Source organism: Arvicola amphibius, chromosome 7 (assembly GCF_903992535.2).
Source record: "Arvicola amphibius chromosome 7, mArvAmp1.2, whole genome shotgun sequence".
NCBI classification, from domain to species: domain Eukaryota; kingdom Metazoa; phylum Chordata; class Mammalia; order Rodentia; family Cricetidae; genus Arvicola; species Arvicola amphibius.
In genome coordinates, this window is record NC_052053.1 from 108912689 (window position 1) to 108930686 (window position 17998).

The window sequence follows — 17998 nt, forward strand, 5'->3', positions numbered from 1 at the left end:
AGAAAAGAAAAAATATGCTGTATTTATGTGTACTAGTGTCTTAGTTACTTCTCTTGGTGATTAAAACAGCATGGCCAAGCAGCTTATTAAGGAGTTTAATGCAGACTGACATTTCCAGCCACACCCTGAGAGTCAAGTAGTCAAGTGCCTGAGGTTTGTGGGAGAGGGGGCATCTCATTGAAACCACCACAACTAGCAGAGAATAAACTGATAATACAGGCATAATAAAATAAAGAATAAAATAAAGGGTATGGGGATGTAGTCAATTAGTAGGGTGTTTGCCTAACATCTATTAATTGCCAGTGCCACATAGACAGGCATGATGGTGGAGGCCTATAATCTCAGCATTCAAGAAACAGAGGTGAAAGGATCAGAAATTCAAAGCAATCCTCAGCTACATAGCAAGTTTGATGCCTGTCTGGGCTATATAGTACCTTATCTTTGAAAAGAGAAAAAAATAGGAGTTACAGCTCAGTGGTACAGTACTTTTCTCACATGCATGAAGCCCTGGCTTTTAATCCATAATACCATAAAACTGGTAATAACCTTGCAAGATAGAGGCTTTAGGTAAAATCTGTAAAATATTGAAAGTAAAGAAGGCAGGTGTGGCAGATCATACCTATAATCCCAGGAGCGGAGGCAGGACCACTCTAAATTCTAGGCTAAACACAAAAGACTACATATAATTTCATTTATCTGAACTTTGCAAAATATGGACAGAAAGTAACAGTGATTGCAGGTAGCTAAGTTCGAAGGTTGCTTTGGGGTAGGGGTTGGGGGTTTGGGAGTATCGAGACCTACTGCATACCAGCCTCAGCACTCTCTAAGGGTTCAGAGTAGGACTTCTATGACAAGCAGAGACTGGCTTGGGAACAGTATCTGGGGTGGGGTGGAGAGGTAGAACAAACTGACTGACTTAGGCATGTTTTTCCTGCATGTATCTTTATTTCTTGGGGGAAGATGTAAGAAGGAAAAAGAGGGAGAAAGCATAGGGGCATAAAGTATAAGGGCAAAGCATCAGACATAGGGTAAGGTGTGGTATCCACAAAGGTTTCAGTTTATTTGGGCGTATAGACAAGTTAACAATCCCATAGGCAGTTACAGTGGTATCAAGCATGCACCTTCTGTCGCTGAGCGGGGTGTGGCTGTGAAGTTCCCCTTAAGACTGGGAACACTGCTGGCTTGTTCGGCATTATCATCTAACTGATTGAGTTAAAAGGAATCTCTTCTGGGGACCCTGCTTTTGACTTCAGCAGGGTGCCCAGGTGAGAACTTTTTTAGTGACTCAAGCCTTTTTCCTATATAAACAGTTAATTTCCTGGGTTATGATCCTAGGTTAGTTGAAACCAGAGTAAGGGTAAATACAGAATATCAGTAGCCTGTTAAGTCGGAGCAGAAAGACCAGTAGATTACACTTTCCTGAGTCTGCTGTTAGAGCAGACATATTACCTCCTGTATGAGGCTCCTTTCTTATCAGTGACTACTGTCAATGAAGAAGGTTTGTGAGGAACTATTTTTATGTAAATTTTGCCTATGAGAACAAGGACTTGACTGAATCCTTTTCACACCCTAGCTAAATGGTGTGGGGGGAGGTATCTTATTATTTATAAAGAGGTGGTAGGGGACCAATCTCAAGAGGGGCACCTAGGTCGGGTGGCCTGAGTCCTTGGTGGGAGACAGACAGATAGATACGCCATGCAGAGAGAGTTTGGGTATAGAGTTTATTTAGTGGGTTATGGAAGAGGAAGGGAAGGGGATAGGGAGAAGAGGGGGAGAAGAGAGAGAGGCAGAAGCTGCCTCTCCAGAAGAAGGGCAGACAGAGAGCTTGGGAGAAGGAGGGAGGGAGGGTAGGTTGGAAGTGGGTAGGGCTTGTGTCTTAAAGGGACAGGGTACCCAGGTGACAGACAAGGCCAACAGATTACAACAGTATCCAGTTGCCCTACAGGAAAAGTCAGGTTTATACACTGCTGGGGATACTATATAAAGAAGAAATGCCATGATTTCGCAGGATTTTTGCAGAATTGACAGTTTCTTTTTTTTTTTTTTTTTTTTTTTTGGTTTTTCGAGACAGGGTTTCTCTGTGGCTTTGGAGCCTGTCCTGGAACTAGCTCTTGTAGACCAGGCTGGTCTCGAACTCACAGAGACCCGCCTGCCTCTGAATTGACAGTTTCTTATCCAAAGGACAGGTATTTCCACAGCTCTGCAAGAAAGGGTTCTCCAGGTGTGTATGTATGCACTTACCGTGGACAGTCTAATAGATGTGTCAGCTGTACATTTGCTGTAGAATACTTGTGGGCTCGCCACAGGCTGTGATCAAATGTTCTGGAATTATATAGTGGCCGTAGTTACACTGCATTATCATGCACTCATAAGCACACATACATACATGCACACACATATACACACATGCACAAATAAGTATAAAAAATGAAATACAAACTTTTGGCCCCTAACACTAACAACAGGTAGAAGTAGGTAGAATCTTGACATAAATGTGGTATAATATTTAAGATAGAAGATGGTTGACTGTTGTACTGGGTATAACTTTGACATCTTGCTCTGTAGAAACCCTGTACTTTGGTATTGAAACATAGCATTGCTGTTGTAGGAGAACCCATCCCTCCACGGACTCTGACTGAGGCGGGCACAATGGCACTTTGCTATAGTGCTGCTTGGGATGCTCGAGTTATCACTAGTGCTTGGTGGGTGTACCATCATCAGGTAATAAGGGCTGTATGGTCCATTTTCATAATCTCTTAAGGGCTATACCTCATTACAGATGGGTAGGATGTAGAAGGAAGAAAAGTACCTACCTTGATAAAGTTTATGTTTAAGTGGTAGAGAAAAATGTATGCAAACCAGGTGGTAAGTGCTGTGAAGAAAAAAACTCCTTTGGACCTGCCTTGCCTCCCAAGTGCTGGGGTTAAAGGTGTGCAGCACCACATCCAGCTCAATTAGGTTTTCTGAATTCTCTTTTGCCTCTCCAGAAACTAGGTATTAGTTGTGTTTTGTGTATTCACTTGGTTTTAGTAAGTGCCCCTCTATGTTCAGTGCTCTTTTGTTTGTTTTTGGATGCCTTTTTGATTTGTTTTTGTCATATTGGAGATTGCACTTGGAGACTCATGCATTCTAAGCGGTGCCCTTAGCCTTCTTTATTATTTTATTGTGTGATGAGATTTGAGTTCCTCCAGCTGGCATTGAACTTACTGTATCTCACACAGGACTTGAACTCTCAGCTCTTCTACCTCAGCCATTCAGGTAGCTAGGACTACAGGCCTGTGCCACCAAGCTCAGCTGTTAGTGCTATTTGATATTATCATTTCATATTTGATTTCCCATTGCAAATAGATCCACATTTTCAAGAATTATATTTGACAATGATATATGAATTATACAAGAATCAGAAATTATGTGGTAGGATTAAAAAATACCATCCTTGAGAGTTATATTTATGTTGTTTGCTATTCTGTGATGTGGTTTTAGGAAATTAATATACTTGAGGGGTAATACTTTATACTTCCACTATTAAATCACTATTGAAGTGGTTTTCTAACTGTTTATAACTAATAAAAATACCATCAAATCAGAGAATTTACAAGTCTGTAAAAATCTTTGGAATGAGCTCTCTCACTTTGTGTTATCAAACTACATTTTGAAAATTCTATTAATTTTTATTTCCTTGTAGGAAAAGCTGTTTTAGCAGCTGGGGAGGTGGCTCAGTCAGTAAATACCCTTGTCATCAAGCCTGATAACCTGAGTTCAATCCCTGGGACCCACATGGTGGGAGGGGAGAACTAATTCCTTGCAACCTGTCCTCTGATCTCTGCAGTACGTGTGCGTGCCCTCTTCTTGTGTGTGTAGACATTATAAATTACGAAATCTTTTAAAAAAATCTTTCAAAGCGAGACATGGTAGTACATGCCTTCAATTCCAGCAGTCTTGAGTTAGAGGCTAGCAGCCTAGTCTGTAGGACAACCAGGGCTACACAGAGAAATTCTGTCTTGAAAAATTAAAAACAAAACAAAACAAAGAAAACCTTTCAAACTATTTTTTTAAGGAAAAGAAAAGCTGTTTTACTATCAAAAAGAATCCCAGAAAAGGATTTTAGTGCTAAGCTTATTAAACTTATTCTCTACTCATTATATCCTATGCTGGAGGAAAAGGCTAGTTCCAGTCTAGCCCATGTCATTCTATTGGAGTAGTGGATCTTCTGTTATTTCTTCATTTATGCCAACAAGTATATCTGTTGTTGGAAGGATATATGTGTCTGCAATGTTGAGGATTTTTACTAAATTATAAAGTTTTCAGCACTTAGAGTTGAATATGATTATTTCCTCCTCTTGGGTAGAAAACTTCTTAAAAGAAGAGCTGAAGAGACTAAAGATGTAACTCAGTTGGGTCGATTGCCTTTCTAGCATGCACAAAGCCCAATGTTTAATCCCAGGACCACATAAAGGAGGCATGGCAGGCACAGTGGTAATCCTAGCACTTAGGCGGTAGAGGGACTGGAAATACAAGGTCATCCTCAGTTACATAGCAAATTCAAGACTGACCTATAATAACTGAGAACCTGTCTCATTTTTTTTCTTTAGATAAGAATATAATGCATTATTGTATTCTTCAGGTGTCTAAAACAGCACCAACAGGAGAATATTTGACAACAGGAAGCTTCATGATAAGAGGTAACAACTTAACAATGAAAAATATCCCTAAATTGAATTATGAAGGCAGGAGCCATTTTATAGATATTCTTGAGTAGAAATGGGTTGCTATAATTGCACATACAAATTTTTTTAAGAAATAAGGAAATTTTTGCCTTGGCATGGCAAATTCAGCATTTGCCGTCATACAATTATTGATGAAAATGTATTTCACATAGTTGGATTATAAGAATAAGAATTTTATAGTCTGACCTTTTTAAATAAAAAAGATTATTATGGTTTTGGCAAACCCAAAAGGTGGGAACAAGCATTCATACTTTTTCTTGATAACTATTCCTATATATAATACTAAGTATTTTGAATGCTTATGTTCTAGTACAAGGTGAAAATGGATATAATCATTGGTATGTATTATTTTCAGACAAAAAAAGTGGAAAAATGATTTTTATAATATTAATGCGTATTATCTTTTATAGGAAAAAAGAATTTCCTTCCTCCGTCGTATCTAATGATGGGGTTTAGCTTCCTTTTTAAGGTACTCTTCACTTTCTTTGGGCTTACTTTATACTCTCACTGAAGCTCAGCAGTGAGGAAAAACTCTTTTCTCCAGGTAGATGAGTCTTGCGTCTGGAGACATCGAGGTGAACGAAAAGTCAGAACACAGGATGAAGACATGGAGACACTGACAAGCTGCACAAGTGAACTTGTGTCAGAAGAGATGGAGCAGCTAGGTAGTTGACATGTTATAATACATTGGCTTGTGATTTGTTTGTGCTTGCTTATGTGCACATGTGTGTGGGAAGCCAGGAAATACATTGGGTATTTCCCAGGCACTGTTGACTTTCTCTGGAAATTGGGTTTCTTTCTGGTCTGGAGCTTGCTCATTAACAAGGCTAACTGGGCAGTGAGCTTACCCCTTACCATGGTTGTTGGGATTACAGATGCGTGCCACCACACCTGATTTGCTTCCCTGATGTGGTTTCTGCAAATCTAGCTCATGTCCATGTCCTGAAAGGCAAGCACTTTACCAATGAAAATCTTCATCTTCCCAACCAGGCTTGGGACTTTGTTTTCCTCTTGACAAGAGACTGTTGTGGAGCCCTGGCTTGCCTAGAACTTGTCATATGGATCAGGCTGGCAATGAACTTCTATCAGTCCTTCTGTCTTTGTCTCCTTGGTGCTAGCATTAAAGGAATTCACCATCATACCCAGCCAAGCCCTGTGATTTTTCATTCTTTAGTTTTATTCCTAAATCTTAAGAAATTGTGCCTCTTCTGTGATGACCAGAATTTCAAAAATAGCCCAAAGTACTATTAATTTTCTTGAATTTTATTTCTGGAAATGCTAAATGTGCTTTTTTTTGTACTAAGGATTGAAAAAAATATTCTAATGATAAAAATAGTTAACTAAATACATAATCAAAATACATTTGGTAAAATTTGAGCTCCTACTGAATATCTTGTAAATATATCTAACAGGTAAACTTGGATATATATGAATTAACATTTCCATTTGGGTTTAGGAGTTAGAAATGATAAGATGAATTTATATCCAGTATAATTCCTAACATGAAAATTTTGGTTCAGGCCAGTCTTTTGACTATCATCCTGACTCAGTTTTCAAATACCAATATTATGGGTATAATAAGCCAGTATGCCTAGCTTTGGTTGATTTTCATAATTGCTTCAAGTAGAGAGACCTACCAACGTAAGAAACGTAGAGAAAGGGTACCCTGAACTACTTCTATAGTTATTCTCTCTCCTAGGGTCATTTTTTTGAAGTCATATTGCATTGCTTAATTTAAAACTACTATGTTGTTCGATTTTGTTGATTGATACCTACCATGTCCCTGTTATAAAGTGCTATATAAATAACAATAATATTTATTATTTAATTTCATGATAAACCTTGCAAGATGGTAATTAGGTTCAGTTATTAATATTTGTATCCTTTCGATTAAGTGTGAAGTTAGTTATGTTTGTTGGTTGTCATTTACAAATTAATAAAACTAGAATTTATACGGCTACTTTTATTATCTTGCCTTCTAGAAGTAGCTGTGACAGACAACTTAGGTTTGTTACAGAAATATCAGCAATGTTCATCTGTGATAGAGTGATCTTGGAGGTCATGTAAGGACTATCCTTTTGTCAGAATAGGGCATAATACATTGTAGAGATGACCAGGAATTTTTCTCTTGACCTCTTGGGCAACCTAGGAATTTTTGGAATCAATCACATAGCATCATTGGAAGCTGCATACTGACTTTCCTTATGGAATTTACAGAAGGGGGTGACAGCAGTGAAGACGATAAAGAGGGATTACATGAAACTCCTGTAGAAGTAGAACTTGTGACTCAGGGCGATCAAGAGGTTGCTGTTCAGAGTGGCAGAGATGAATTAAGTGAGGAATTAATACAGGAGGAAAGTTCTGAAGATGGAGAATCCAAAGAAGTCACGAAAGACGAAGAGCCCGTTGGTGAGATGAAGGGTGAGGAGGAAGACATGCTCGATTATCCTGACACCACCATTGACTTGTCCCACCTTCAGTCCCAGAGGTAACGCTGAAAAGAATTGAAGTTTCCTTTGTAGACTGGAAATGATGTTGAGGGAACCCTTATAAAACAGTAACACTAAGATTAACTTCACACTGTTTCCACCCACTCTTCATGTTGTATTTATTACTCAGGGTTATTCTAGTCCTCTCACCCTCCTTTGTGTCTTTATTTTTTTCAGCATTTGATTGGTCTTCTAGAAATTCCCAGGATCAGAGGAGAAAAGTATATAAAGTAGCCAAAGTAGGTCAGACTAGAAATAACCAGGCTCAGGACATGTGTGTTCAGTGATAGTGTTTTGCATGCTTAGAAACCTGGGGTTCAACCAGCATTGCAAAAGAAAATTATGACATTTTCAGGAAAATGGATGATCTGAATAATAAGATATTAAACAAAGTGATCTAAACTCAGAAAGAAAAAAGCTATACTCTCTGCCATATGCAGCTCTTAGCCTCTAATGTGTATAGAGATGGGTATGGTGTAAAGCCTAAAACCCTGGGGAGGAGACCAAGAGGAACAAATAGATGATGAAGAAACATGGAGTGGAGTGGTGCAAAAGGACACAGAACGTGAAGGAGGAAAGGAGACTGCAGTGAGGGGTAGCTAGGGGAACTCAGGAGATGATGGGGATGAAGATTGTACTAAAGCATTTATTTGAAAATACTGCTATGAAGGAAGGGCTGGGGAGATGACTCAAAAGAAAGTGTATTGCTTTTGTAGGGTACGTGAGTTTTTTTCCCAGCACCCCTGTTGAGCCATTCACAGCTGCCTGTAACTCCAGCTCCAGGGAATCCAAGCTGTCTTCTGGCTTTCCTCCACTCATTTTCACATACCCATATACAGACACATATACATAATTAAATACAAATACTAAAGCAGAGCATAGTAGCGTGCACTTTTAATCTCAGCAGAGGGAGGCAGTCTGCTCTACAGAATGGGTTCCAGAATACTCAGTGCTACACAGAGAAACCTTTTCTCACAAATCAATCACTCACTCTTCCTCTCCTCTCCTCTCCTCTCCTCTCCTCTCCTCTCCTCCCCTCCCCTCCCCCTTTCCGCTCTTCCCCTCCCCTCCCCCTCTCCTCTCCTCCTTTCCCTCCCCTCCCCTCCTCTTTTTTCTCTTTTCTTTTCTCTTTTCTTTCCTTTTTCCTTTCCTTTTCTCTTTCCTTTTCTTTTTCCTTTCCTTTTTCCTTTCCTCTTTCTTTCCTCTTTCCTCTCCTTTCCTCTCCTTTATGACAGGGTTCCTCTATGTAGCCCTGGCTGTCCTGGAACTCACTCTGTAGACCAGACTGGTGTTGAAATCACAGTGATCCTCCTGCCTCTGCCTCCACAGAGCTGGGACTAAAGGTGTGCACTATCACAGAGGATGATGGGGTTTTTTGTTGTTGTTGGTTTGTTTTTGTTTAAGAATTGCTATTAGAGTTTTAAAGCATGGCTTAGAAGCCAGACAGACCGAAATTAAGTCTTAGGGTGTCTCTTTGGGCAAGCTACATTGCGTTAAAGCATGAATGTCTATCTTAGAAAACAGAGTATCCCTTCACAGGGTTTCGGTGGAGATTTTAGTGCAGAGCTTCTAGCAGCAGCTGACACAGAGAAAGATTTAACACATGTCACACGAGGAGTGTATATAAGAGAATGGGAATATGGTTTGGATGGATTTGTCATAGTTGAAGGTTCGTAGGACTGTAAGTGGGGGATTTTAAGACCAACTGAATGGCGTTCGTAGGCTGATAAATTCTTTGTTTTCATAGGCCTCTGCAGAAACTGGCTACAAGAGAAGAATCTTCTAATGCAGTAAGCTATTTTTGAAGTTATTTTTTTAAAAAAATTGTGTTTTTTTCTGAATAAGTTCTTTTGTAATTTACTATTTGAAAAAATAATAGTAATAGTTTTATAATTCTTTGTTCTTGTTTAATAGAGTGACAGTAAATCACATAGCCGGAGACATTTGTCAGCCAAGGAAAGAAGGTAAAAGGGGTTATATACTGAGTCAGGTTTCAGACATTGACAGCTGAATAATGAGATGACTGGAAGGGTAAAACTGCCTGCTACACTGTAGGGGAGAATTGACTCTGACCTCCACGTGGATAGAGCGTGCTGTGCCTGCATTCACACATCATATATACAGAAGAATAATAAATTTAAACTTTAAAATAACTTAGCTAACATGTATTTGAATATTTTGGAGACTTCCTAGTCACCAAAATTCTTTTGTTTCTATTTTTTTGTTTTTCTGTGCAACCCTGACTATCCTGAACTTGCTTCTATAGATCAGGCTGGCCTGGATCTCAGTGATCCATCTGCCTCTGCCTCCCGAGTACTGGGATTAAAGGTGTGCACCACCACCTTGGGGGCTGGAGAGACGGCTCTGTTCTTCCCAACAACCACATGGTGGCTTACAACCATCTATAGTAACTCTGGTGCCCTTTCTGGCATAAAGGTGTACATGAAGATAGAGCGCTCATATACATAAAATAAGTAAATTTTAAAAAAGAAAAGGCATGCACCACTTCCACCTGGCTATCACCAAGATCCTTTATGTCCAATTCTAATACGTTTTTTTGTATTTAAGGCTCATTTATGATAGGTGAGATAGATAAGTAGTAAAACAAACCTTTTATTATTATGTAAACATGTACAGTGAATGTAGGACATTATGGATATAAAGCACTTGATTTTTTAATTTTTAATTTATTCATTTTTATTTTACATGCCTTTATGTCTGTGTGACAGACAGTTGTGAGCTACCATGCGGGTGCTGGGAATTGAACCTGGGTCCTCTGGAAGAACACCCAGTGCTCTTAACTGCTGAGGCATCTCTCCAGCCCCAGCACTTGATTTTTTAAAATTCATTTATAGTATACAAATTAATGAATTCTACCATGATATTTCCATACATTTCTATACCATCCTTTGGTCTTTTTTAATAACTTATTTTTTTAAGCTCTGCATTGGTGTTTTGCCTGCATATGTGTCTGTGTGAGGGTGTTGGGTCCCCTGGAACTGGAGTTACAGACAGTTGTAAGCTGCCATGTGGGTGTTGGGAATTGAACCTTGGTCCTCTGGAGAAGCAGTCAGTGCTCTTAACCACTGAGACATCTCTTCAGCTCCCATGCTTTGGTCTTATCTCCATTTTCTCTCCTACCCTCTCTTCTTCCCTTTTTTCTCTTTAATTCTAGGATATTAATAAAGATAAATAGAAATTTTTTAAATTAATTAGGAAAAATTTGTATATGTCAAAACCCTAGGGACTGGGGAGATGTTCAAGTAAGTAAAGTATTTGTCAGGTACACATAGGACCTGAGTTCCAGTTCCTAGGCCTTGTGTAGAAAGCTGAGCGCTGCAGTGAGCACCTGTTGTCTCAGCACTAGGACAAAGAAACAAGGGGTTTCTCGGGGCTTGGCTGACCAGCCTAGTCAGAAACCAAAAGAACAGGAAAGCTCCCAGTTTAGTGGGAGATCCTACCTCAAGGGGATAAGGCAGAGTTTGATGAAGCAAAACACGCATCATCCTCTGGGCTCTACATGCACATATACACAAGAAATATACCTTAGGCGGGCAGTGGTGACTCACGCCTTTAATCCCAGCACTCGGGAGACAGAGGCAGGTGGATCTCTGTGAGTTCGAGGCCAGCCTGGTGTACAAGAGCTAGTTCCAGGAGAGGCTCCAAAGCCACAGAGAAACCCTGTCTCAGAAAAAACAAAAAGAAAGAAAGAAAAGAAAAGAAATATACCTTAGATATTTTAACAGTTAGATATATGAAGGTGAAAAGAGACTTCAAGGACAATTAGTATTAAAACAAGGAAAGACAGGTTGGGAAGTAAAATGTATGTGTGATATTTTGGAAAAATGAAAGACTTGAGAGGAAAGAAAAAGAAAGGTTCTGTATATGTTGTGAAGTCATAGATGGTTAGAGTAGAAGGTAAATTTAGATTAAATATAAGAGAACCTGGAATGACTAAGGATTTGGAGATTTTTTTACAAGTGATATTAGGAGAATATTTTGGAAACTTTTGAGTGGAACTGTGACAAAGGTGAGGAACAGGGAATGTTGTAAAGACTCAGAGGAGTCTAAGAGGCAGTGAGGACCTGGGCTAAGACAGTAGCACTGGGAATAGAAAGATGCCAAAGCAACAGAATGTATCCTTCTTCCTTAATATGTTTATGTTTGGATACATTATTTATTCTACCAGCCAATCAAGAAATGTATTAAATGTCCAAGATATGCTAAAACCATGCTGATAGAATACTAGAAGTCCTGGTGTCTGCACATGAGGGTTGTTAGTTCAATGAATGAATGTGTAGTTGAGGAGGGATAAGCAAAAGGAATACTTTTGAGTCTTGATGACAGAATGAGAAATCTTTGAAAGATTTTCAGGTCTCTTTTACCTGATAATTTGAGCCTTTTTATGTACAGTGGTCTAGTGGTTATTAAGTTAAAAAGAGACAAACATTGTTTATGTTCCCCTTCCTGTTTAGACATTTTTAGGACACATTTGACATTTTTAAAATGTGATATTACTTGGTTTTCATTTAGAGAAATGAAAAAGAAAAAGCTTCCAAGTGACTCAGGGGATTTAGAAGTGATGGAAGGAAAGGAGAAAGAAAGAGAAAATGCTGTGCACACGGAAGCTAACCAGAGCACAGGCAGAAATGTTGCAGCTGGACAGCCAATGAAAAGAGGACAAAAGGTAATAAATATGCTTCTGAATGACCCCTTGCAAGTGAAGCCGGGGCGTTCCTCTTGGTCTTGTTTAAACATTTAAAAGTGAAATAAAAGCGGCTGGTTGCTTTTCCAAAAGACCAGATTCAATTCCAGCATTTACATGGCATTTAACAACTATCTTGTCACTCCAGTTCCAGGAGATCCAGCACCTCTGAGGGGCACCATGCATGCAAGTGGTGCACAGATATACATGCAGGCAAAATACCCATATACATAGAATAATTTTTAAATAAAATATAATATGTACATAATTTTTTAATTCTGAGGCTGAAAGTTAGCTGGAAAGGTAAGACTGTACCTGATGAAGGTTGTACCGGGAAAGGGCTTCTATTGACACATACAAACTTCCTGATGTTAAACATTGCTGACAGATCATGAGGACTAGCATGGAGGCTGAGGTGGTGGGGACACCTTCCTCCAGTGTTGCTGCACTGGGATTTGAAAGTTGGACAAGGCAGCCATTGTGATGTAGATACCATGTTCTCACTGTGGCAGACCGTCTGAGGGGCATCATTTGCTTCAGACAGTAGGAAGCAGGAAACAGGAGATCTGTACCTGACAAGAGGGTTGCCAGTGTGTATGACCACCAACCTGAGTCACCAGTGGAGTCACTTAGAGGAGTCTGCTCAGTCCTGGCCCTCCACTACTCAGGGATCCACTGTACCTGTTGCACTGTTCCTACACAGGGGCCCAAGAAGGAAGGCTCACAGACGGCGAGAGAGCGGCAGAGAGCCAGACTTTTAAAGCCACTCTTAATTCAAAATAAGTTGTGTTGGTTTACCCTTACTTGTGTATATGTCTTCTGTTCCACTGTGGCAGATTCCCGGAGGGATGAGGACTATGGCATACTCATCTTCCTGTCCTCCATATTGATTGTTCTTTATATTGGTTGGTGCCTTGTTCAAAAGCATATTTGGTAGAATGAAAGAGGCATTTAAAAATTACTGTTTATTGCTTTTTTCAAATCTTTTGATTTCAGAGTAAAATGAAAAAAATGAAGGAAAAATACAAAGACCAGGATGAAGAAGATCGTGAACTTATTATGAAATTGCTAGCAGTGAGTAACATCTTAAATTATTTCTCTTGCTTTTCAGTGGGCATCTAGGCTATGATAAACATTAAGAACCTTAACATTGTTCAAGGCCAGCCTGGTCTACAAGAGCTAGTTCCAGGACAGGCTCCAGAGCTACAGAGAAACCCTGTCTCAAAAAAATCAAGAAAAAAAATTTAACATTATTTGGGCCAGTGAGGCACTTTACTTTCCACCAAGCCTGGCAACCTGAATTCAGTTCCCAGAACCCACATGTTCAAAAGAGAAAACTTTCCTACATGACATCCTCTGAATTCCACATGTATATTATGGCATGGATACCCTACACTCATAAGCGTACACACAATTGTAAGGAAAAACAAAAGCTAAGAGTCAAAACATTAAAGTAAAATTATTTAAAAACCTTTGTATTATTAATAATTACATTGATGCTTTCCCCCTTATGAATTGAAAGTCTGCAGGTTCAAACAAAGAAGAAAAAGGGAAGAAGGGGAAGAAAGGAAAAGGGAAAGACGAGCCTGTGATGAAGCAGCCACAGAAGCCCAGGGGGGGACAGCGGGCTCTCGATGTTGTTAAGAAGGAGCCACCGTCCCTTCAGGTTCTGACTCAGGACATACACGACTTGGCTGTAGATGATCCACATGATGACAAGGTGAGTGTTCCCAAGTGGGGTGACCAGAGCCTGGGTTAGTCCAAGATAAGTTGGTCTTCATCATAGAAACAAAGCCTCAAAGATAAAATTAGTTTCACAAAAATGTGCAGCTGATAAATTGACTAGATGCCTTTGGAAAATTAGTTTGGGGCTAGAAAGATGGCCTTTTGTAAAATGTTTGCCATAGGACCTGAGTTCTAGCCCCAGAACTTGTTGGAACTTATATACTTATTTACTTACGATCCCCGCACTGGGGTGGCTGTTGGCTGGGGAGCAGAGCCCACTCAGCAAGCTCCAGGGCCATGAAAAATCTTGTCTTAAAGTAGATGGTATTTTTGATGACATCCAAGATTGCCCTCTGACCTGCACAGGCACATGCATACAGTTAGGTACACATGCACATAGCACACACAAAGTAACAGTTTTATGGGAGAGGTTTCACATGATTCCAATGGAACTCAGTTAAAATAAGGAAATATTGGGTTTTGTAGAAAAAGTTTTACTTGTGTAAACTTTTCTATAGTATTATAAGCTTTATTGTATTATATAATATTAAAAATAACTATGTTGCCAGAGGTTAGGTCTCAGTTGTAGAAGCAGGAAGAAATATTTTTTCCAGCTAAGGTACTTACTTAATGGTGTTATCAAATAAATCATTTAAAAATCACAGTTAAGTATATCTTTGTACAGGAGTAGGTAAAATTCTTGAAATGCTGAGCTTTTAAAAATTAATCTGTATAAAGTACAGGCTGAAAGTTAACAGGTGTGGTAATCACTGTAATCCTGACTTGACTGTTCTTACTTGGGCCACACTGTTTTTAGTGAAGTGTGAGTTACCCGTTTAGCTTAGTGAGATGCTTGTAGGAATTTCTTGTCACTGTTCTTTTTCCCTCTACTGAGCAGTGTTTTTAATGTTTCTAAATTTCATGAGGTTTTCTATTATTGCCATACGTGTAGTTTTATCTGTAAACTTTAGGCCCAGAAATATCCATACCAGATATGATGGCATATAGCTAGAATTCCAGCACTTCAAAGGCCAAAGCAGAAGGAAGGAGCAAAAGTATGATGTAGTGATATTTCATTTGTATTTTAATAAATGAAGTTTTCCTGAAGACCAGAATACAAAACAGCCACACTAGTCAGCCTTAGAGGCCAGGTGGTGTGGCCTTTAATCCCAGGACTAGAGAGGAGTATAAAGCAGGATGAGACAGGAACTCGCTCTCTTTCAGTCTGAAGAGTTCATAGAGGTAAGAGCTCTCTAGTGACTGGCTGCTTTGCCTTTCTGAACTTCAGGTTGAACACCAGTATTTGTCTCTGGGTTTTTATTAATCATGCTACAGTATGAGGCCAGCTTAAGATATATAGCAAGTCAGGACAAGGGAAAAATTCCTAAGAGGTATTATTAATCTTTCATGGATATGAATTCTGGTCTAAATGCCAGTGTAGTAATAATAAGAGGTTGGGCTTTTTTAGGAAGTGAAGTTATGCCCTTATGAGATTAAAGGGACCTCTCAAATGAAAACTTGGCAATCAGATGCCAGTTTTTGTTCAGTTCTAAGAGTCTCATGTACTGGGCAGTGGTGGTGCATGTCTTTCATCCCAGCACTTGGAAAGCAGAGAGGAGAATCTCAGAGTTCAAGGCCAACCTGGTCTACAGTTTGAGTTCCAGGACAGCTAGGACTACACAGCTGTCTCAAAAAAAAAAAAGTAGTCTCATGTAGCACAGACTGGTCTTAAACTTGTTGCTGAGTAAGCTCCTCCTGCCTCAACACCTCGGGTGCTGGGATTACAAGTGTGTACTACTGTACTCTACTAAGGGACCATTTCAGGACAAGTCTTCACAAAACCTCCTGTTGTCCTGATCTTAAACTTTTAGCCTCCAGAACCATTAGGTGTAAATTTATTATTTAAAAAATTGTGGACTCTGAAGTCTCTTGTTACAACAGCCTAGTTTGTCTCTGAATAGGTATTGTCCACGTAACTTAAATACACAAAATTAAGTTTATCTCAATATTTAAAATTTATCTTAAAATTGTTGGCAAACTTTTTTTTGAGGTTCTTTTTGTAGGATTACTTTTCTCTACAAATATTAAACTTGTCATTTCAGGTTGTTTCTACAACTTAACATGACTTCATCATATACTTTAAATAAAAGGTTTTGTCACACTGATTAAAAAAACCTTATTTTTTTCTTTCAATGGCAGTGCTTTCTATAGTATTAAATATGTACACACTAAGCCACTTTAGAGTTTTAGAGGATCCAAGTTGTATTCTTCAGTTTTCTATTTTATGAGTTATATAACAGCCTTATATCAGTTATATCAATTTCTTTCTGCTTAATGCATATTGGTACAAAAGCTGAATTTAATCTTTGTTTGGACCTAGGAAGAACATGATCTGGATCAGCAGGGAAACGAGGTATGATTTGAGTGGGGTTGCTATTCCATCTCTGTAGTCTTTGCCAGAACATTAGCTACACTCCAGACTATTCTAGATGAGTGTGCAGATCTCAAATTATTGTTTTTGTTGTTTGACAGGGACTCAGAATGTAGCCCTGCCTGGCCTGGAACTTACTATGCGTTATTGAAAGGTCTTGAATTCAAGAGATCAGTCTGCCTCTGCCTCCTCAGAGCTGGGATTAAAGGTGTGCACCACCATACCTAGCCTGAAAATATTCTTTATCCCTCCCCTTCCTTTGTGCCTCAAAATTATTACTATGGGGGATAATAATTTATATTTTGTAAATTAAAAGTTCAGCACCAAGCATTTTGCCCTTGTCCAAAAATAAGAACTAGTTTAAGGAGATCTGAAATTTCTCCTTAAAATGCGCATCTTTTAAATCCACAATAGCTTCCCTGCAAGCTATTAAGCTATTCTTAGTTGCAGAGTCCAACTTGTCTTCCTCACCTCTCTGTCATTAAATGGTGCTTTGAAAACTGTTCCTGTTGTTGAATATTCTAGGCCAGAACTGTAAGTTGTAAAGGATATATGTTGAAACACTACTTTTCAGTTGTTTGGAACTATAAAGCAGAGTTGAGGGACTGCTGTCAGCTTCTATTTTTTTTTTTTTTTTTTTTTTTCAGAAAAGGCTAAACATGTATTATGTATTCAGATGTTAATTTTTAGATCTTGCCTTTATGATTGTGATTTGAACAGAGGGTCTGCATGTTGGGCAAGGGCTCTACTATTCAACACCCCACCTCCTCCAACACCTAATGTTCTTTTTTAATGTTTGGCATAATTTCCCTTTCTAATTGTTTTTATTTTCCTCTTTTAGGAAAATCTGTTTGATTCTTTGACAGGGCAGCCACATCCTGAAGATGTACTAATGTTTGCTATTCCAATCTGTGCCCCTTACACCACCATGACAAATTATAAGTAAGCCAGTATTATTTCATTCATAACACAATGCCTTTATGAATCTCTTTGCGATCTCCATGTAGTAACTCATGTAATGTTTTTTGGGTTTTTTGTTTGTTTGTTTGTTTGTTTTAAAGATACAAAGTGAAACTTACTCCTGGAGTTCAGAAAAAGGGAAAAGGTAATTTAGAGTTTTAATTGTGATTTTAAAATAGTTTAAGTGACTGAACCAGAAGTACATTCTTCAGCTCTCTATTTACAGCTGCAAAGACGGCTTTGAATAGTTTCATGCATTCCAAAGAAGCAACAGCAAGAGAAAAAGACTTATTCCGCAGTGTGAAGGTAAAGTTTTCCTTCAGAACTCTGGGGACTGGTGGTGTGGTCCAGATATTTTCTGTTGTCTTGATTCAGTGCTATCTTACTAGGAGCTATAAATAAGTATAATCAGCTCAGCAAAGGTTATAAATGCCTTTCTTCTGATAGTAGAATATAGAGAATCATCCTAAGCATGATTTACTGCATGGGATATTAAGCCCTTTTCTTTTTTTAGGACACAGATTTATCAAGAAACATTCCTGGCAAAGTGAAAGTATCTGCACCTAATCTTCTTCATGTAAAGAGAAAATAGCTGAAATGAGTCCTGAGACATTGGGAAGAGCCAGTTTTATATAGCCTTTGGAAGTCACAGATGCAGACGTGTTAATAGGACTTCCACATTTACAAATGAATACATTGCCTTGCTATATCACCAAAAGGACTTAAGATTTTTTTCAAGTTTTATATATATATATATATATATATAAACTGTTACAGTAGTATTTCCTAAAATATTTGTGAGAAGTTAAATGATACACATCTGTAATTGTTCTACATTTTATTGAAATTCTTGAGGTTTCATTTAATGATGTAAAGACCCTGAAGTGGCTCGACTGCATTAACTACTGACCCGGAGGTTTACTGTAGATGACTCTAATACATATATATTATGGCCAATCAT

The 17998-nt window shown here is 38.8% G+C and overlaps 1 protein-coding gene and 1 long non-coding RNA gene across 2 annotated transcripts in view; one reads left to right on the forward strand and one right to left on the reverse strand.

Moving 5' to 3' along the window:
- LOC119818997 (nuclear export mediator factor Nemf) overlaps window positions 1-17997 on the forward strand; it is a 35122-nt gene extending 17125 nt beyond the window's left edge. Inside the window, exons 10-24 of the mRNA XM_038336951.2 lie at window positions 2609-2721; window positions 4625-4682; window positions 5138-5196; window positions 5272-5392; window positions 6945-7215; window positions 8964-9006; window positions 9131-9180; window positions 11750-11903; window positions 12918-12995; window positions 13444-13641; window positions 16027-16059; window positions 16919-17019; window positions 17139-17182; window positions 17264-17343; window positions 17552-17997. Of these exons, the coding sequence (XP_038192879.1) occupies window positions 2609-2721; window positions 4625-4682; window positions 5138-5196; window positions 5272-5392; window positions 6945-7215; window positions 8964-9006; window positions 9131-9180; window positions 11750-11903; window positions 12918-12995; window positions 13444-13641; window positions 16027-16059; window positions 16919-17019; window positions 17139-17182; window positions 17264-17343; window positions 17552-17629 (1481 nt within the window). The 3' untranslated portion in view covers window positions 17630-17997. The remainder of the gene's footprint in view (window positions 1-2608; window positions 2722-4624; window positions 4683-5137; window positions 5197-5271; window positions 5393-6944; window positions 7216-8963; window positions 9007-9130; window positions 9181-11749; window positions 11904-12917; window positions 12996-13443; window positions 13642-16026; window positions 16060-16918; window positions 17020-17138; window positions 17183-17263; window positions 17344-17551) is intronic.
- On the reverse strand, window positions 12872-14802 carry LOC121677265. The gene is made up of 2 exons (XR_006020854.1): window positions 13882-14802; window positions 12872-13716 (listed from the first exon to the last, which is right to left on the reverse strand). It is a non-coding gene; the product is annotated as an uncharacterized LOC121677265 (long non-coding RNA).
- Window position 17998: the final 1 nt, after the last annotated feature.